The sequence below is a fragment of the Micropterus dolomieu genome, linkage group LG04 (assembly GCF_021292245.1).
Source record: "Micropterus dolomieu isolate WLL.071019.BEF.003 ecotype Adirondacks linkage group LG04, ASM2129224v1, whole genome shotgun sequence".
NCBI classification, from domain to species: domain Eukaryota; kingdom Metazoa; phylum Chordata; class Actinopteri; order Centrarchiformes; family Centrarchidae; genus Micropterus; species Micropterus dolomieu.
The window spans coordinates 15,553,840-15,576,233 of record NC_060153.1 but is presented as its reverse complement, the minus strand read 5'-3'; the positions used below and the strand labels follow the sequence as shown (position 1 = coordinate 15,576,233).

At 38.6% G+C, this 22,394-nt stretch overlaps 1 protein-coding gene across 1 annotated transcript; it reads right to left on the bottom strand.

Moving 5' to 3' along the window:
- Positions 1–14,891: 14,891 nt before the first annotated feature.
- On the bottom strand, positions 14,892–20,455 carry rnaseh2a (ribonuclease H2, subunit A). Its single transcript, XM_046048439.1, has 9 exons — positions 20,306–20,455; positions 19,904–20,039; positions 19,700–19,771; positions 19,323–19,449; positions 19,131–19,218; positions 18,165–18,302; positions 16,895–16,982; positions 16,580–16,703; positions 14,892–16,226 (listed from the first exon to the last, which is right to left on the bottom strand). The coding sequence occupies exons 2-9, from the start codon at positions 20,028–20,030 to the stop codon at positions 16,064–16,066; spliced, it is 927 nt and encodes a 308-aa protein (XP_045904395.1). The 5' UTR covers positions 20,031–20,039; positions 20,306–20,455; the 3' UTR covers positions 14,892–16,063.
- Between the last annotated feature and the right edge of the window lie 1,939 nt (positions 20,456–22,394).

Sequence of the window (22,394 nt, the reverse complement as noted above, 5' to 3'; positions counted from 1 at the left end):
GTTTCCATTACCATTACCTGACAAAGTTTATGTTTATGCACATTTGAGGTGCATCTGTCCGGAACAAACGGCTAAACTATTTAATATTTCAAAGTCTTGTAACTAATGACAATATATTTGATACTAGGGTTTTGCAACATGATGTAGATTAGTTGATTCATCAATCTACAGAATAGAAAATATGCAGCTATTTTGATAATCAATCAGTCTTTTCAGTCAATTTTCAAGAAATAATAGTGAACAAAATGCATCAAATGGCAGGGTTGGCTGCTTTAGCTGTCAAATTGAATATCTTTGGGTTTTGGACTTTTGGTCAGACAAGGTATTTGAAGACATCACGAGGCCTCTGTGAAGTTGTGATTAGCATTTTTTTCACTATCTTTTGACATTCAAAGCCCGATTCATCGAAAACACAATCAGCAGATTAGATTAGACAGTTTTACTAATCCCCACTGGGGAAACTCATTCGCCACCAAATCAACTCCTACAGAAAACGTACATTACACAACAAAGAAAAATAATTAACAACATGAAAACTCATTTGAGACATGGTTAACAGCTGAAAGGTATATGGATCTAGACCACACCTAAGAGTCTTCATTCATTTTTTGATTTCTGATCATCTTATTGATCCTGTTTTAATCATCTGCAGTGATGATGTCCCTCCAGTGGAACAAAAAAAAAGGACACTAGCTACGATTACTAATGAAGAAGCTTCTTGATATCAGAGGATCCAAGCTTCCTCAAGAAGAATTGTCTTGACTGAGCTTTCTTGAACACACCATCTGTGTTCTTTTCCCAGTTTAATTAACTATCCAAGTAGACGCCAGGATATTTGTAAGACTGGACGATCTCTATCTGCTGAACCTTAATTATCACTGGGAAGACCCCCTTTTTCTTCCATCTGCAAACATTAATTAACTAACTGGTCTTCCCAACCTTCTATAAAAAAAATGTGCATCACACCAGCTGACAAATAATTCAACATCTCTTTTGTAAACCAGTTCTTTCTATCAGCCCTACAGCCTATCATGAAATGATACAAAGCTACGTATCCTTTAGTATTTCCAGTTGTATTAGTCCGTTGTAAACCAATCAGCAGAAGTGTTTGATGCCAATGTTATGTGTATATACAGTATATCCATATGACATATAAAAAACAGAGCATACCATGATAGAGGAAATTCACAGACGGCCTTCTCCATAGGGTTGACAAATCTGCCTAACTTGGCACCCAACCTAATATGATCCATTACCTAATATGAACAGAGAGTTGCTTACATAAATTATGTTGTCTAGCTGACTTAACAGTCAACACAACCTGCCATCATGTTTCCATTGCTATTCCAGTGAAAAATGGCATCAAGCGTTATGTATTATTCAACATTCACACCTGTCACACATGGGATTCACTGCCACATTTCACAGCTCCTCACCCTTTAGTTTGTGTCCCTGATCCAAATGTTAATGAATGAACACTGGCACAGAAACAAATTCCCACCATAGTGATTTTAAAGAGAAATATCTTGAGTGCTGATGAAATATTAATTGGAACTGCACGTATAATGTTTCGTTCATACCAAGTGAACCGTGCTGTCCCTGTGGAGTCTGCCCAACAGATATCGTCAGTAAAATGAATGCATTCCCTGATCAATACTAAAGGAAAGTCGCCACTAAGCAGTTGTAATCACTGACTATACTGAAACATTTAAGGGCAAAGTCCATCACTGTGTTCACACAATGCCGGGCGTTTGTCAGGGATGATGTTTCACTGTTACCCATTCTCTCAAGAAAGAAAGAAATGTTATTCAAAGGTGGCTGGTGGGACTATCAATGTGGAGAGGGAAAAACACACAAGAGGCCAGGCAGCTGGTCCGGCTCCAGGACGGAGGGAGACAAGAGGGAGACTTAGTGGCTTTCAGCATCGTGGCCTTAATGTTCCCCCGTCTCTCTGAGCAGACGGAGCTGGTAGGCTTTAGTCCCTCTCACCCTGTGATTTACAGCTGACAGTTCATTCTGGGCTCAACCTCAGCGACTCCACCACCACTTTAACTCCCACTGTCAACCAAACATATGTACAAGGAGAACATTTTTAAAACTGCAGATTCATTTTATGCCCATCGACTAATCAATTAACGACTAATCGTTGCATCGCCATGGTTTAATAAAGCAAAGGACACAGTAGTTACTTCAATATTAGGCTTTTAGGAGTCTTGCAGCTTCTGGAATAAAACCAAACGTCTTACAGGAAATCTTAAAAGCACTCCAGATGGCGCAGCTTAAAAAAGTTATGAAAAACATGTGTGGGGTCATTGATAATCACATATGGATTTTTTTGGGACTTAGTATTGCATGTAAGTTGTCGTCAGAGATCTGCGTGTGTACATTCTTTAACAGGGTTATGCGCACACACATGTACACACACACATACAGACACACACAGTCTCACACATAGACGCAAACAAATTTAGGTTGTCCCTGGTAGAATTATTCCTGATGCTTTTCTTTCAGTTACTTATTTAAATTAATTGTTATTATTCCAGCTCTTGTTGCTGTACTGTGTTGCTTATTTAATGTGCTGGACTGTTTCTTGTTTTCATTTTTCTCTTAGTTGTCTTACTATGTCAGCTGTTTATTGCTGCTGTTCGGCTGGTTGTCTTTTACAATTATTATTATTTTTATTGTTTGTTTTTGTTTGTGTTTGTTTGTTGTTGTTTTTCTCCTCCCCAAGCCCCCCTCTCTGTTCTATTGCAGGTTTCATTGCTTTTTGCAATTGGTGTTTCCCACTGCTTTTCCCTGTTGTCCCCACCTTCCATCCCCCTTCTCTTACAGGTCTTGTCCTTTCTCTGTGCTGTCTGTTTGTGCCCCCCCATCCCCGTGTCTGCCCCCCTGTGAAAAATCAATATATAATTAAATAAATAATAAAACAGACAAAGGAGTATATTAATACTCTCTTGTTAAAGTAAAATCTGTCTGGCACAATATGGTATCCAGGTCATCATTCTCAATACCAGGCTGCTGGGCAGGACAGGTTTTAAAAAAAAAGAAGAAAAAAAAAAGAGATCTGCGTGTGTTTTGCCAATAATTTTAGAAAGGGGGTTAACAACACTTTGGGGATCTGTATTTTCATGAAGTGGTGAAATCATAAGACGGAAGCATCAGTGGCCTAGATATCTCCAGAAACACTGGATCCTATGTTTCCCGTGATGCAACTCAAGAGCATCTTTCATTAGGCCCTCCCTACCTCGTAAATGCCCACTTGTAACGAGGTTTTGAAAGCCCTAGCTGAGATAACAAAAAAGTACAAGCTTTTTATAAACATTGGACTCCAGAGCCACAGACAACATTATAATAATAAGTACCCCACACTTAAGCCATGAATAACTGTTATAAGACTATCTCTGCATTTTGGTGAAATGATAATTAATTTAGTGCTGGATACATTTAAAGCAATTAATTATCTATAGCAACAGTCCACAAATTCTTGCATTAATCAGATGTTACTGTGGAAATCAAACAGTGAGAATTTAACGAGTATGCTTAAATTATATTTATACTACAAAAAAATCTCCTATTAGTAACATCATATGGGAGTTTCAGTGTCTAATGGCAGCTGGTCCACCCTGCCTGTAATGTGCTAGGGAACATGGTAGAAGCTAAAGAAAGCATTAGAATAAAGTAGAATAAATGTGCCTTGGTGTCAGCAGGTGAAAAACGATGCTTCGTAGAGTGACCCAGTTTCCAGCTTGTCTGACTTGTCTAGCACATTTAGCCTGTGCTGCTTTTCTTATTAATATTAAATAATTAATGAAGGCACATGAATTTTACATCTTTTTTTTTTTGTTCATTAGGTGCTGTGAGATTTGGGGAGGAGGCGGAGGCAGCAGCGTAGAAACTTTACAAGGCACAGTTTTCTTTTCACAGGCAAATACATATTTCTTTTGCTTTGTGCAAACACTCAAAAATGATGTCACCATTTTTCAGAGGATGTCCCAGAGGGAGGTCACATGGGGTCAGCTCTCTGCAGCCAAAAGCTTGGCAGGGCTGGGATTTGGAATATGCCTGCCGCCTGTGCAATCCCATTTCCCGTCCTGGTTAAGCCTGTCTCACAAGAGCCACGTCAGCTCACATCTCTTCACGGACTACAAGTGCCTCCCCCTGCATTCACATCTGATGTGTGTGTGTATTTGTGTAGGTTGATAAAAGGAGTCAGCATTCCCCCCACCGACACAAACTGTAACATGTAGGCGATATTTGAAGTGAAACTCTTCCCCTAGTGATTAATCACATCAAACACGGTGTGTGCAGGTGCTTTATGATATACAAGGAGAAAACACAACAACATAAAACACCTGTTAAATTCAATACAATCCTTAACAGTCCTGCAATGAATATTTTACCTTATACTTAACCTTTGTGAAATGTTAGTTATTTTGTGTTGAGAATCTCAGAGGGGTATTGGTTTAATTGTGTGGTTCTTTTGAGCTGCAGAAGTGTTGTATTGTGTTTTGTGTTGGATTTCATCACATTTGGGCTGCAACTAGCAATTATCTTCTTTAGTGATTGATCTGTCGATTGTTTTCTCAATTAATTACTTGCTGGTCTCAAAAGATATAAGATAATAATAGAAAAAATAATCACAATTTCCCCAGCCCAGTGAGGCTTCTTTAAAGGGTTGTTTTGTCTGATTAATGGTCCAAAACACCGAACATATACAATTTACTATTACAGAAGAGTAAGAAAACACATTTGAGAAGCTGAAACCAGTGAATTTTTGCCATTTAAAATTACTTAAATGATTAATCGGTTATCAAAATTGCAGATTCATTTTATACTTTCTGTCGACTGATTACTCCAGTGATATTAAAAGTTTTTTTTCATGCCTGACTATTAGGGTGCCACTCAAAAATAAAGTTTCTAAATTTTATCTTCCCACCCCCCAAATGTGTTAGTAATGTGACAAAAACTAAGTTGACAATATTTGAATGTTTTCTAATAATTTTTACTGGTAGCTCAACACTGACAAAGTTTTACAATATTCAACATTTCCCGATTTTATCATATAATATTAACTTTAATATCAAACGTTAGAATAACGTAAAACTCCTCAAAAAGAAGACACATAGCTGCTAACAGTCACTTCATAAGTTAATAATAAACACTTAAGTATTACACTTGTGTCCAGAGAATGACTGTATTGCAACTTAAAAAACAGCTACATGTGTTTTGTTGTAGGCTAGCTCTCCAGCTCACAGAGTAGCTGCAGATTTCTATGAAGTCGACGAAACACATGCACATGTAAACCAGATAGACTTTCAGATAGACCTTAATTATGGAAGTGTTGAAGTGGCATAAGTGGGCGGCTTTGACTCAGGGTAGAACGGTCGTCCCCTTAAAGGAAGGTTGGGAACCTGAAATTGCTCCTGGTGGCTGTGCCATCAGTGTGTGAATGAGTTAATTTCTGTTTCTGATGAGCAGTTGGGTCTCTGCTCATAGGTGGGTGAACGTGATGTAGTGTATAGCACTTTGAGTGGTCGAAAAGACTAGAAAGGTGCTATACAAATACAGCCCATTTGCCATATGTGACAGTTCATTCGGAATTGGGGGCAAAACCGGAAAATGTTCAGACTGTAGATAACCGAGCCCGGTGGAAAGCTCTGAGAGCCTAAATGTGTACGTCCGCACTGCGCTCCAACAAATAGAAGCGACAGCTGCAGAAGAAGCTCTTGTTAAGTGACGTCTCTTGAAGTGTCCTCCTTTACTGTACCAGAAAATAACTGGTAGGTGGTGCTAAAAATGAGAATAATTAAGATTAACATGACTGTGAGGTTCTGTGGATCGAGGCCCAGGCCTTTCTTTGTGGAGTTTGCATGTTCTCCCCGTGTCTGTGTGGGTTCTCTTCATGTTCTCCTGCTTCCTCCCACTGTCCAAAGACATGCATAGGTTTATTGGTGACTCTTTGCCCTTAGGTGTGAATGTGTGTATGACTTGTTTGTCTCTATGAGTTAGCCCTGTGATGAACGGGCAACCTGTCCAGGGTTCACCAATGACAGCTGGGATTGGCTCCAGCCCCTTCGCGACCCTGCACAGAGTTAACTATACTACTGACTACGGCTGCAATGGTGCTAATCCAAAATTATTCTTCTGATTACATAGTATTTAAACCAAATAATAACACAAATCAGAATATGAAAAAGAACAGTAAAATGATATAAAAAATTATAACAATACTTACTCAAGGATTAATTTACTTTGTTAGAGAAATTTTAAATTAAGGACCATTTTATCGCAATGAAAGTAAATATAAAAACATTGAGCCCATTGAGCTACCAGTAAATATTAATACATCTGAATGAAACTTCTCACAGTTACTATGCATCATACAAGGAACAGAATGAGGGGGTGGGACCTGGAAAATGTTGAAAAAAAAAAATTGGCCATCACATTGAGTGGCACCCTACTGACTATATTAGGGCAAATCAAATGAGCCAAGTAATATTGTACTGAAATAAAAAGTCTCAAAATATTCATTTCAAAATAGCTTTATCAGCATTATGAATACACCCATCACCTCCCAAGCCTATCGATTAAGCTCTACGTCATATAATGTGTTGATGTTATAAGTAGTCTAAGCAGCTAGATACAGGGACAAACAACATTCACTCCAAACGCCTGTGAGGCTGACGGCTACTAATTCAGATGTACCTCATTTATTATGACTGTGTCCCAAAGTGCATTTTCAATCACCCCCAATAATCTAATTCAGCCTCACACAAGATAAATGCTCACAAAATGACTATGTGAGGATATTCATCAGTGCTTCCTTTGGCGTAAAAATTAATTTAGTCATTTGAAAGAAGCTCCTACACATTGAGCGGTGATGATTTGGACTTTGAGGACCTCTCCATTTGTCTCTGTTGCTGAGATCATTCACATATAGGTAAGTACTTATCGCCACGTCTCTCCTGCAGACGATTAGCAGCTGCTGCTAATTGGCATTCAAGTGAACATGACCTGACTTTGTAGCAGCATTTGTAATTGTGATCGTGTTAAGAGGAGCGGTGTTCACGTTGTTTACCATATGTAGGTTTTAATTACCAACTTAATGTTGTGTACATTGTTGTGAACTTTCAGTGATCGAACACATCAGCATTACCTTTGGATGTTGTTAGGCCTATTTTAGGGGGCCTGTAGCTACCCTAAAATCGTCCTAAGCCTCCCCCAAAATTATAAAAAAATTAATAACTAGGTTTAGATTGAGGGAGGGTGCAGTTCATTGCTTTTCTGCCGAGCAACTTTACCCTTACCACACACACATACACACATAGGTGAATGGTGAAGAAAGATTGATTCAACATAGTGAGTGATACAGAGTGAAATTGTAAGTTGCTGGCTATGGAAAACCACTAGTCTAGCTAGCGTGAATGGCATTAATAACTGTAGTATTTCAAAACAATAACAGTCCCCATAGAATGTTATTGTCAGTGAAAACTACATGTCATAGTGTCCCTGTTACTGCTATTGTACCGGTATATCCTTAAATTCATTGACCAGATGGATATTAAAAGATATTTTAGGAGAGAGAGAGAAGCTGGAGATTGGCAGGGCAGCTGATTCTGAGGGAGCCGGTGTGATAGAGGTCAGTCGTGGTCTACAGGTAGGCATTTGTTGTCGGGTCTAGGTACCAAGGCAGAGCCTAACCTAATTTATTCCATGATATTTATTATATTTGCTATATTCTGACCCACTTAACTTTCTGCATTCATTGGCTGTATGTATTGGCTAAATGTAGGCTAGGCTGTCCATGAGCATACCCACAGATATACCCACAAAATTGAATAAAATTAAATCAATCATACATACATGCATGCATCCATACATACATATAGTAACTGTTGCTCCAAATCTTTTTATTTCTTCCGCCATCAGGTTATTAAATTCGAACAGCAGCAACTTTAAATAGGATCCTTATCACATGCTTTCATGATAAAGTATTAATGGTATGAATGTATGCAAGCCAAACTACAGAGCAAAACCACACTCTGATTGAACCAATCACGCAGTGCAGTAACAGTAATTAGTGTAATTAAATAGCATTCTTTGGACCTGCAACTTATCTAACAGAGAGAGGAATTATATATGGTATTACTTTATCACACATTTACATGAGCAGCTGGACAGCATTTAGGTCATAGCCTACAGAAAAACTCAACAGAAGCACAGTCTGGCCTAAGTAAATTCCCCCCATGCAGCTCTGATATGTCTAAAAGTTAACATTACAGTAACTTTTGTTCGACAGAGGACAAATGGAAGAAGATAATATATCTGTCGCTTTTTACTTGCTAATACCAAGGCCCTGGAATCACACCTGTGCTTTAGTTGCTATGTCAAAATGTCTGCTGTGAAAAATGTCTATATTGTACTACAAAACTATTCTTTGTCTGATTTCTCTGCCTTCTGTAAGTACAATATTTAGGGAGTCACATATGAGCCAACAACAATGTGCTTGATCTCTGTTCCCTATGCTGAACTGGCACTCAGCCCGCCGTGTCTTTTATCCCAAAACTCCCCACTTATATCTCCCTTTTATCATTCTCATCCTCATTTATCCATTAGCTCTCTTTTTCCATGTCCTGCAAATCTGCTTCCTTTTAACCCCATATGCCTCCTTTCTCCTCCTCCTCCGCTCCCACCTTCTTCTCATTTCTAGCCACGTCTGTCTAGAAGTGGGTCACAGACTACAGCTGTGCTAAAAGCCTAGTCTGTGAAGAGGAGCTTCTCTAAATAAAACACTATATGATGAGTGAGCTCGGGGGAGGGGGGTGCCTCATCATACATACATAAATCTAACAAAGATGGAGAAAAGAGAGGAAGGTGTTCAAGAGATGGAGAGATGATGTATATGCAGCTTGATTGGTTAAGTGGGTCTCTGGCCTCATTGACTCCATAAAGATAGGAAGGCATTTCTGCTTGCACACTTTTAACTCACAAAGAAATTTTTAGATACAAGTGCTTGTCACATTGGTCATGGTGAGGTTTTTCATGTGATATGTATGTCTGTACTTTTGATCTTTATGAAACTGAAAGAGCATAACTGAAGCTGTTGGTTTCAGTTGAACATGCTGTTGCTATAGCAACATCTACTGGCACAGTTCAACAGCTAGCAGTTGGTTAAACTGACAGTTACGTCCACCATTTTGTCAGATCTGTGAACAAGCCAATATTGATCTGCTCCTCAAAAAGCCCTTTTTGAAACATTATGTGTAGGGGCTCTTTGTTCATTATAGCTGGTTTGTAATTGTTGATTTTTGATTAGTTTACTGCTAACCAGGCTAGCCATTATCTGAGCTTATGCAGGCTAATATGTTGCTAATACAACATTCTAATTAACTGTTATGTTACTGTTGTATGTATTTTATGCATACTATATGTTGACTAGATGAATTACTAGTACTTCTGTGACCTTCTTTGACTGGTGATACAGCGATAATTGGCCTATATGTTTGCAAATGCACTTGCATTGTTACTCTAGCAGGTTGGCTAATAATTAATTAGTACAGTCCCTAGAGGATGAATTCCACTGACATTTGTAATGCTCTGTCTTTTCCTCTGGCGCCACCATGAACTTGACATTTGTGGTTCAATGTGAAATATTTTGACAAATATTGTCTGGATTGCCGTGAAATTGTCTACAGATTACAGGATCCCTAGAAGTGATAGTGAGTTTTTACCTACATTAAAGACTATTTATAAATTCAGTATACCGTAGCAAGGCTTTTTAAAGTCTGCAGCAAGGTCTGGATCCTGGCAATTATCACGTCTTATTACATTACATAATAATACATTTTCTTATGTTGGAGATAAGCTAGTGTAATTGAACACCTGGATCAGTACTCTGTCTAGCAGTCACATCATTTGTGCCCATGTTTGAGGCTCTGGTTACATGGAAACCGTGCCATTTCTCCCACAAAGTCAAACCACTATGCTGTCTGTGTACTGTTAGATAGGGTTGGGGGATCTTCTCTCTCTCTCGTCTAATCATGGCTGCTTGAGATCACCGATTGGCGATCTGATCGACAGGGGGCGGTGTTAAGTTGCAGCATGCCAGTGAAATGCCAGCAAGGAAGAAAAAGGCTTATTAGCTTTAAGAGAAACCACCAGAAACATCTATAAATGCACAGTGAGATGTTTCCCACAGAATTACCGTGTAAATCTGGTGCCGCGCACGGGTTGGGGGTGCAATTGATTTTGAACAGCAGCTATGTACAGCGTGCTAACCTGGACAACCCAGCTGTATTCTAACGTTAACATAGCTATACTTATTAGCTAGGCTCCTTACATGCTTGCTTATAACTTATTTGAAGGTGGGTCTCCAACACTGACAGCGTTGTGTTAAGAAATAGACTGGATTCTTAAGAGTTAACTTGAATGCTTTAGTTTTTATATAAACACACGGCTCCGTTTCCATTTGTGAGAGAAAGGGAGTGAGCAAGCGGAGGTGCTGAGCGAATCTATGCACTGCGGGCAGCTCCACAATGAATTCTAATTTTACTTTAATAGTATATGTGGCGGTCAGCGTTGATATTGACCACTCCAGTGGGGTGCAGCGAATCTATGCACTGCGGGCAGCTCCACAATGAATTCTAATTTTACTTTAATAGTATATGTGGCGGTCAGCGTTGATATTGACCACTCCAGTGGGGTGCAGATTCTAGAGACTTTTCATCTCTAGAATCTTAGATCTGATAGTGTGTTAATTAAAATCGCCTTAATATTGACACATGAAAAACCAATCACTGATCATCCCTTCAATCATCGATAGCCAATCCAATCGCCAAATGGAACAAGCCTACTCTTAGATTAATTTTATTACAGGCTGCTGAATCTGCAAAACATTTGTCACATTAGGGACAATGTATTATCTTTTATTTAAGTTCATTTTACTGGCATTGTTCTGGACCTCTGACCTTATGAGCATCCATATGTGAACCTTTAATAAAAAAAGTATCCCTAGTTTATAGCTATAGCAATGGAGCAAAATTTGCTCCAATAAAACATGTAGGATGCATTACAAGCACCAACAGGCAGTAACACAGAGAAGATGTAATATTGTGAAAAAGTGTTATCACTGAGTGACACTTTCGCAGCTCAGGTACAGAGCCACCTGCTTTCACATCAGTTTTCATACAATATGCTAGAACCTGTTATGTGTTCTTTATATATTGTATGATATCATTTTTATGTAGCTCTTGAACACTGCTATACTGACTTGTCCATAGTGCAGTGCTGAACTGACTGTCCCTTTTGAAAATAGTGCATGAAAAGAGACCAATGCAAAAGAAAAAAAAATACAATAATTGCATTTAAAATCTTGCTGCTTAAAAAAAAATTAACACATTGTTGTATTGCAACCTAAAAGGCTTCCACTCGTGCTGAAATATGATATGGCTAAAAAAAAACAGAGCAGTTTTCATTCTGAGGCAATAGGGACACCATGTGGAAAGCATGTGCATTCCAATTAAAATGAGGCTCCATATGTTGAACAAGCCAGGAGTGAAATGTCAGGGCACATGAGAGAGGTCGTCAAAGATAATTTAATCTGAGGGCCAGGTACAACAGAGTCTGTGGAGACCTGTTCACTCTGCTGATCCGCAGATGAGAAGCAGCTTTAGATCATAATGCTCAATTTGGACCAGAAGCTGCGGGGATATACATACTGTCTGTGACACATAGCGAAGACATCATGGTGGCCGTGTGAGTAATAATTAGAAAAGACGTCGATTTATGAGGGATCTATAAATCTGTACCCAGGAGATTTTGATGTTGTTTGATGTTATTTTATAGGGTTTTTTGGACAGTAGCAATTGCATGTAAAAACAAGAATTAATTTTGAATAGCAATTATCTGTTGTTGCTCTTAGCAGCATATAAACACATTTTTTAATTTTCATGCCCCTGCAACACATTTACAAAATCTGAGTGTCAGTATGGATCTCAATACAAATTGCTTAAACTAATATATAGTTGGATACATTATGCACCCCTATCACAAACACCCTGCCTGTGCCTAATAACCATGGCCTGTTTCCGCAGCACATTCATTCATGAAAGCTTTCTGTGTCAGTAGTGGAAAAGCACCGGAGCAATCCAATTAGCACAATTAAAGAGACGCGATGAAAAGAAACTGGGACTACATGTAACAACCTCAGGGATTAGAGACCAGCCAAACCCATGTGACCTGGGTCATGGTGAGAAGGAGCTGTCGTAGGTGCTAAAAACGGTGTACAAGTCACAGCTACAAGTACAAGTTGACATTTTCGTTTCAGCGGATGGATGGAAATGCCACTAAGTTTGTGTCATTGAAAGTTTTCACACAGTATTTTTCAACACTGTTTTCTCACCATTAATAATGAAACAAGAATGTAAAATGACATCATCAAGTTGTAGAACTGAAAAAACCCCACAATGTGCTTCTTTCAATTAACACATTTATATTTATGATTCTTGACTTTTACAGTACATGCTTTTATTTTTATTTTATTTTTTTCTGTCATGCACCAAATACAAATTCTTTATATGTGAAAACCTACTTGGCAATGAACCTAATTCTGACATGATCTAAGGTGATCTTCAAATTTCTTCTTTTTTTTTTTGCCCAAAAACCCAAGAATATTCTATAGAAATTGATATAAAATACAGTCCATGTTTAAAATGGAGATAAGGAGCAAATTGTGACATTTGAGAAGCTTGAACCAGAGGATGTTTAGCAAATTTTTGCATATTAAACAGCTAAAATGATTTATCCCTTATCAAAATGGTTGTCTATGTCTGTCTATTCTGTGTTAATATGGGGAATATCATCCAATGTTTTCTTCCCGTTTACCTCCGTATATGTAGTAGGACATACTACAGTATTTACAATATATAAACAACACACACACACACAACAGAAACACCTGCGAGAATAAAGACGTGGGGTTTAACATTGATATAAACATTTTTGATAGAAATGTCTAATGCTGTTGACTAAATGAGGACAGACAACTTATAATTTCAATATAGCATATATTAACAACTACGTCACTATAATGTAGGTGCATCATCTAAAATTAAATAAGAATTAAAGTCTTTAATGACAAACTTGGCTGAGACCTTTAATAGGAAACCTTTTTAGTGAACTCACAGAATGCTAACTTGAACTTTTAGGTTAGGTTTGATTGTATAATTGTCCCGTACTGTTTTTTAATCAGCTGTTCTCAGCCTGGATCTTTGATTGATCCTCTCAGTCTCTCTACAGCTCTACTCTTATCTCATCTAAGGGAACAAACAGTAAATGTTCATAAAAATACAGTAAGTCCTGGATAATAATAAAGTCAACAGTGACTCATTCTCGTAGCTCGACCAGTATCAATTACAGATCATAATCAATGGGGGGGAAAAAAACAACTAGCTGCCAAACACTAGTCTGCTTCACCTCATGTGCACCTTGATCCTTTCTGTCTGCTAAGACTGTGATATTTCTTTTGGTTAACAAAACCACTTTTGTAAACATTTGCCTTGCTTTGTGCAATATTTCATCTTTTTTGGGATACTGACTAAAGTGCAGAATGTTTAGAGAGCATATTAGAGGAGTAAAGAGCTTTCATTTTGGATGTGATGAATATGAAATGAAAGGGGATTCAAGCTAAGGCGTGAGGAAACGACCCTCATTGCTGACTGCGTACCTCTCTGTGTGATCACCGTTTATGCCCTTTCCTAATTTTAAAGGAGTTTAATTAGAGTCGTCTATGTTTGCAAGCTTCTGTCTCATAAACAACATTCATTCAATGTGGGAGAACGGCAGGGTGATCTAATAGTATTACAGTAGAGAAGTCTTAGCTGAAATAGATCACCACGTAGTCCACTGCAGTCATGGCCTAACTATAATTTTAATCCCATTGACGCAGTAGGAGACCAGGCTACTTGGAGGAATTAGATGAGGAGCCCGGGAAGGTTATAAAGGAAGGTATCGGGTTGGACTCAGACAAAAGCTCTAAGACGTATTGGTCAGACACTTCCTGCTGAAGCTCCAGCAGACCCAACGATTAACCTCCCAGAGACCAGCTTGTGGACTTCCTTACGTCCAAGCAACATCCACACCGATGGAGCCCATGGCCCAGACAGTGACCGCCACTGCAGCCTTCAACAGAGAAGCTTTCCCCAGGAGAGCCCCGAGATTAACCCCCAGAGGAGCGTCGTCTCATTTTGTGGGGAGCTCGATTATGATCCTGTCCTCGTTTGCAGTCTCCACTTTAGCTATGAACTGCGGGAAGAGAATCCAAGAGTCTAGACACAAACCCAACGAGAACTAGCAACGGTGGACAGATGGATATGCCTTTATTTTTTTTTAGTTAACCTTTGTTAAGCCAATGCTGTATTTATATTTCTAATGAAACGACGGACATCCCTTCCTAGCCAGCTGCCTTTTGTGTTCCCCTGGCAGAATGTCATGTGTGACGGTTCCTGTGTGTTCAAGGGTTAGCCTGGAGAGTCAGATGAGGATGAAGCAACACAGAACAACAACAGGAGAACACTGGTGACATTTCTGAGAAGACAAGTGTTGAGCAACCCTCTCAAGATTAATCTATGTGATGTTGGGTTCATACAGATTACACTGTGGTGTTTTAAAGAGGGGAACAGTATGTAGTAGTACCATCAAACCTCATCCTCCTTTTTACCTCATACTTAGCGAGTAGTCTCAGGGTGTGAAATGTAAAACTGAAGATAATAGAAAATAAAGAAATCCTGAAGAGTTTTAGTTTAAAGTGCTGGTACAGGGACAGTTATGGTTAATCAAATGTAAATCTTTAGTCAGTTTATTTATTTATATAAGAACATAATGAAAGCTAAAAGTAGAATAAACAAACCTTTATTTAAAAGAAAAGCAAGAGAAATCTGTCAAGTACTGAAAGCTGGCATTGAAAGCTTACTCAGACTATTAGTTTTCTTAAATTATCCATTGATTAGACAGTTTCTGATTTGAATCAAAATTTAAGACTGTATTTTATTTAGTCAACAATCTGACAACTTTGTTTTCTTTTGTTAAATGAAAAAAAAAAAAAAAGGTTTTGTAGTAACACATATTCCTCGTTTTGGTATCAGGTAGGGCTGAACAATTTTGAAAAAATTATCTAATTGCGATCATTTTGACTGATATTGCAATTGCGATATGATTTATATTACTAGGGGGAATGATCATTTTCATTATTATTCTCATTTTCACTGAAACACATTAAAATTAATTATGGCGTAATTTTTACAGGGATCTGTCCCAAAACAAAGATCTTTAAGGTCAGTAGAATATGATGTGTAGGCCAGGACGTCTCTGTAGTGTGACAATATTTAATTTAAAACAGTATTCTGACACACATATCACCACAAATATTGCACCTCCTGCAATTTGAAACTTGCAGCAGGCCATACTGTGTTTTTAATTAATTGTTCAGCCCTACTATCAGGTTTCATTCTATACATAACAGATAAATTATAAGCCATAGTCTTACTACTGTAGCCTAAAAAATATGAGATACAGGACAAGAGACTATGATTTCAGGGTACGTGGAACATGCTGAGTTGTTTTCATTCTGCAGTTGTCATATTATGGTGGCTATTTAGCATTTGTCCATGTCAGTCATCAGATTATGTTTGTATTGGGACCCTTAAACGTTCATGTGGAACACCGCCAACGCTTTTCCAACCTCTGGTGTGTTTTATCATATTGCCACCAGAGGGCTGTATTGGCATTAAAGACATTTCTCAACAAAGCCTGTTTGCTTCTTTCACGTGTATGGTGTAGAATTACAAAAGAAAAGTAAAACGAAAGTTTTAAACATTACTTTTATGTATTAAAAACAGATACAAACAGAACAAATAAAGATAGAGGTTCTTTTAAGTCTGCAGCGGTGATAAAAACATCACATATCGGCACATCACATCTCTGCCGAAGACTGATCTTTTTGGGCCGTATATGAAAATCTCACAAAGAGCTTATAGTTCCCTGTATGTGCGTGCATGTCCTCTACACTTCACAGTGTGTCGAGGCTCTTCAGCCTCCGCTCAGAGAAGAAGCGGTGTGTTTGGTGGGTCGGGTTTTGGTCGTTACCTCCAGCTGATGCACTGAAGTATGACAACATGGACTTGTTGTTCTGCCGCTGCGCCGCTTTCTCCCCGTCCTCCTCATCATCATCCCTGAGGACAGATTTAATAAAACAAGTCTGATTTTTACACTGTGGTTAGCGCTCGTCTCTTAAAGTCAAGTGATTTATGCAAACATTAAGCTTGAAATGTAAATCAAAAGGGGTTTTCTTGGGTTTTTTGGCTTCTTTGGAAATAAACTGGAAACTATGTTACTGCTTTTAGAAAAGACTTCTTCTCTGCCTAACTCTTGGTGACAAATGGCTGACAGTCCTTCTCTCAGAGCAGAAAAACAGATACTGTAAATCATGTTTCAATGGTATTCTTCTTTAACTCCCCAAATTCAAACTTTGCTTTTAGACATTCAAGTTCAAAGTGCTTCACAATCAAGTTTGAAGGCTCTTTACCAGTGGACAATCACACCCTTGCTGTCCATCAGGGTTTGGGCAGTGCTCCAGCTAAATCGAACAAACTGAGGGTAACCGAACACTGGGTCCAGGTACTTCAGCAGCCACGCTTTAGTTTTGGGGTCTGAAAACACAAGGGGAAAAATATCTGTCTCAGTATCAGTTTATCTACATGTACCGATATCCACCTGGGCTTGATTAGGTCATGTTACCAGTGCACTAAGATGTTGATATTATTCAAAATATGTAAAAGTATTTCACAAACATAGATGTCATTATGGTTGGATTATAATTGCTGTTGATTGTTTCTGTTACCGTTGGGGTATCCTGAGCCGTAGTCTGTATCCACCTCTCCCAGGTCCTCAGCAAAGTTCCAGCCCTTTACAACACGATCCCTGGCCACCTAAAAATCAGCAAATAGCTTCAGAAAAAACAAAAACAAAAAAACAACACTGGTAGGGTTTGGAAGTTTGAAGGGGAAAAAAGGAAGACAAGCGCACATATCCACACATTCCCCACTGCCTTAGAGACCGGCAGCCTGTACTCAGCAGACTAAAGAAACTCACAATCAACTCCCCTTTTGTTCTGAAGATGACCTGTTCAGATGCAAAAGAAATGATTCTGACATATCAGCTCATTAATTGCTAATAGTGGTGTAACGGATCATAGTTGATCCATGATCCGCGGATTCATTGCAAAGTTTAATCATAGTGTGACAAACCCACCCATGTTCTCTCTCTCACAAGCTACTGCACGCATATGCACGCACACACACACGCACAGAAACTCGAGACCCTGCTTGTGGAAACATGAGCATCTGTCCAAACATTTATCAAAAAGCCATACACAGGCAGACAAATGCGGTGTTTTCGACTGCCTAGCTGGTGGTTCATCTCTTGTTGCCCCGTCTTCATCAGGTATGTATGCTAGCAGAACAGAATAATCCACGCACAGAGTTAATGAAATTATGCCAACAGGGGTTCATGATTAAAATGAACTATTAGCCAGCTGACTGTTTAGCTATGGTTGGTTTATAAATTCAATCACCCATTTAAAATGTTGCTCTATACAACTGCATTTTCTTTTGCAGTAAATAACTGTTTATTTCGCTTGTTTTACTTTTCAGAAAATAAAGCCATGTTAATTCTGTTCTTTATTTATTCTGTTCTTATCAATTTTTTTCTCTTTAAAAAAAAAAAAAAAAAAAAAATATGACAAAAAGACCCCATAAGAATACCGTTAAAGTACCAGATCAATAAGCAGTATCAGTAAGACTTACCCATCCCTAAGGATAACAGAGCCATTCAAATTCAACTCTTGATGATTTCGCCAGGCATTTTGCACTTGGAGTGAATTTTAGACCATGCTTACAACACTCAATAAATAAATATTTAAGACCTTCCCAAATAGACCTGAAAGCTATTTAATACTTTCTAAGGCATTTTATTTGTAAATATGAATTTAACACTTTTTTTTTTTTTTTAAATAAAAAGGGACCCACAGCCACCCTGCTTTTCTTTACCTAAAGGCAAAGACGAGCAAGAACGGCAAAAGAAAGAGTTTCAGTTGGCCAGTGGTTACTAACCTTTGCACAGATACTGGCTGCACTGACGATGGGGAAGAGGGAGTCAGCCTTTGGCCTCACAGTCACCTCAATACCAGGGAAGCGCTTCGAGAGTTTCTCCTCATACTTCTCTGCTGGGCCGACTGTGTCAACAAATACCTGCAGAAAACCAGGGAGGTGGTGCAGGCCGAGTACGACAGGAAAGAGAAAGACGAATGAGTGAAAATGAGAATATGCTGTATAAGGTTGAATGTTTCTGTCTTAAATCAGTTGCATGTATTAAATCACAACACTGTACAACACATGAAGAGCACACAATCCACAGGGACTGTAAAACTATAACAAAAAAAATAAACTGTTTAATAACCAGTATGGCTACATCCTGATCAAAATGCAACGCTCTTAAAGTAAGTCTCAAATACAATAAAGCTGCTTTCAAATAGCTGATTTGTTATCTTAGCTGATATTTTACTTTATGTGTAGTGAATCTAGAATACATGAAAGTTTCACTTTTTCACAATATTCTAATTTTTGAGATGCACCTATAAATCCGTAGAGATTAAATGGTGTGAAATGACACGGAAAAAGCAAACTACTTGACACATTGGCATGTTATTCATACCAGGCATGGTGGAGATCTGCACACTTGTAGTTTCATTTTGACTCTCTAATGCTTAACATGTTGCATGTGTTACTAAGTTATCGGCCGGACCTGACCCAGAATTCACACAGAAACACCAAGTCCCAACCTAAAACCCGGTTTGTGTGGGTCTGCCTAAAGACCCTGTTCTGACTGAATATAAAGAGTACATGTCAGTTTGTTCTGAAATCCATCTTCCACTGAAAGGCACTCTGTATGGATAGAAATAGCTATATAAAAAGGCATAGATTGTGTATACTGTAGGTACAGCAGGAAATATGACACTGATAATAACAGAAGCATTAGGTGTGCACCTTCATATTTAAATGAATCATTTGCTTACATACCTCTCTGAGTTGTACTCCACTGTCCAAGGCAAACTGTACTAGACCAATTGCTGTATCGTGCGAGAGGGCATTCAGGTTGTATTTTGTCCTAACAAAAGCAGACATTTTATTAGTTTGTGAATGTAAAAGACAGTTTATGTGGAAAAAAAGAGAACAAGTCTCTGTCTGCATGATGCCATATGTGCCAGATACCTCTGCAACATGCTTGTAGAGATTGTGTTTGGTGAGAGAATCTGTAGAGCCCAGCCTACATAACTTCTGGCTTCATCCAGTTTTTGGAAAAGATTCTCTCTTTCTGCTTCCGTTAGAGTCTTTGAATCTGATAAGGGAGCGACAAAATACATTAATTTGTTTTCTAATGTAAGAAGACTGAGTATAAAGGGTTTATTATTATTCAATTTGCAGATTGAAGTACAACCACTTGAACAAAGGAAAAGATAAAATAATTCACATTTTTTAGGTTCTTCACTAAGACAGCAGTGAGGATGAGTTCAAAACATCACACTGAGAGAGACCGTGCAACATCCTTCTGACCTGCCATCTGCAGAGATGTAGACAAAAAGCATTACCTGCCACTTTTGAGTCCTTCAACTCCTGCTTTTTGGAAACTGGACAAAAACATATTCCATACACCATGGGCCCTGGATCACAAAACACGAACACTGTAAGTATGTGAGCCCTAAAACAAAGGGCACTGCTCATTCATCTCCAGCATGACTTATGCATGACTGCAACAGTAGATGTATTTTTTCCATAATGAACTAACAGCATACCCAGCACAGGCCCCCTTCCTGCCTCGTCAATGCCCAAACAGCAGTCCTCAGTCCGGCAGACATCAGGGATCTGAGAAGCCAGTCGGCAGCTGACCGAGTTGTCTATTTCAAAGGAGCTCAGGTCCATGACAGCCGGCTGAGAGGACAAATTAAACATGTATCGTATCACGTTCAAGTCTTACTCGATGTGCAGTTCTATCTTTGGCCCCGAAATGAGGCGTTTCGAGGCTCACCAAGTTATAAATCCTGACAACCTGCCATGACATGACAGGCACACAGAGATGTTAGCTAACATTAATCAGCTCATGACATAACTCAAACGTTAGCTGAACGCTACACGTAATTCAGGCTGCAGCGAGAACACATTCTAGTATCATATATCATAATGAATCTAACTGTTACCTGTTTAGACGGCGAAGGGACTCTTAAAAACTTTCGTGTTGTGTTTCTGTCCGCTCCGGATTTGGCGCTCCTAGAAAGACGTCACGGGTTCTTCTTGTTCTGCTTCTTTCTCCTTTGCCGCTTCCGCTTCTTCTTTAGTGTTTATTGGCGTTGACAAACCAGGTCAGGGGTGCATTACCGCCACCAACTGGACTGCAGTATCAGACAAGAGAGGATGTGGGGAAAAAACAAACAACAAACAAACAAAAAAAATTCTACTAGAACTTGTTCTACTGTTGATTGGCTACAGTGTGCATTTTTTAGTCTAGTGAATGTATGATTGAGACCTGTATGACCTATTCTCTTCCCTTTGTTTCCAGCCCTCTGAACACCAACCTGTTTTTGTAAAGCCTAGAGATGTCTTCCAGTTTCATTATCATTCCAGTGCCCCTGTCAGTGATTGTGCAAATGTCCTAATGCATGTCTTAGCTTCAGCTTTGCTCAATTCAAGTTTGTAGGTCTACATACTTAAGTGTTCATTATAAGGACTGTTTCTTTGATGAAATCTGTTCTAAATGATGATCTGCCAGATCTTATGCTCCTTAGGGCTGAAAAGCTGTCAGGTGCAATGCTTATTTCCTCCTCCTCTATCCACTGCAGGGTCAATAATATTGCCAGCTACTGTATATACTGACAAATGGTCTGATACCTTTTTTTGCCTTTGCACCACCAATCCACACAAAATTTGTCTCATCATGTTCCCAGCAGTCTGTTAAAAAACTATTGCCAGGATGAGTGTCATATTGCCCCTGAAGATTGCCCCAGTGTCCAGCATAAACTCCAGTCTTCATCTCCTTCATATCCTTCTTCTTCTTCTTCTTCTTCTACAGCTCCTTGTATGAGTAACGTTTAGGTGCATAATCACCAGGTCTGCAGTCTAACCAGGAAATTTACATCTCAACTGCATCCTGTTAGTAAGGATGAGTAAAAATAGTAATCCCACAATACTACAAGCAAAGGTCATTCAAAATAGCAGTAAAAGTACATAAGTGTTCACAGCAAAATATTCTTAAAGTATCAAAAGTACTGATTATACAAAATTGCCCCTTTCAGGGGTGTTATTCTATACATGATATTATTGCATTGCTGTTAGTGATGCATTGAGGTGTAACCACAACGTTAAAATTGCATCTGGTCGAAAGGGAGCTATTTCTAATTTTTGGTGATTAGATAAATCTACAACATCACATTTTTTAAGATGCTCTTATGTTTTGTGTGTAAATCTTAATCTACAAAGTATCTCACAACTACAGCTGTCAAATAGAAATAGTAAAATGTAGAGTAGTAAAAGTTCAGCAAAATGTAACTAATAATCATATATATAATAAAATGTTTACCTAAGTACATCGATTGAGTAAATGTACTTATTTTGTATTGTATTTATCTATGGGACAGATCATATTAATCCACTTCCATATAGGTTAAATGGTCCTGTACCTGCAGAGATGAAAAGCGTGCCATATTGGCTAAAACTGGACACATTTGATGCTTTGCACAGTCAGTAAGGTGGCACTGAAAATAGATAAGAACAGAAATGTACTCTCTTGCAACAAATAGTACAATGCTGTGGTGTATTTTAATGCTTTTTTGTATCCTTATTGACTTCTACTGTTTCCCCTGATTCAATATCCCCAGATTTCCTGGTTGATTTCGGCCTAAAGCTGGAACCACAGCAGTTGAAGGGTTGTCCTGTTTGATATTTTCATATTTAACTAGTGTTTTTTTTTCCTACCCCATTATCTCTTTTCATTCCTTGCCCACATTATCCTTTTAGTATTTGTTTATCACCTGATTGGTTGAATTAATTAGTTATTAATATCATTATTTTGTTTGTGTAATTTATGGTGAAAAGCTTCCCCCAGGTTTAGACTGCTCTGTTAATAGCCTACCTTCCATTTCCCCGTTAAATTTTGAATATTGTCACCTGTTTTTCTTTTTGCGTAAGATCCCCACGTCTATCATCATCTTTGTTTTTCAACTCCAACAACCACCATGACAGAACAATGAACTTGACATTTTGATTCTGGGTTTGAACAGCAGCTGAATGTGG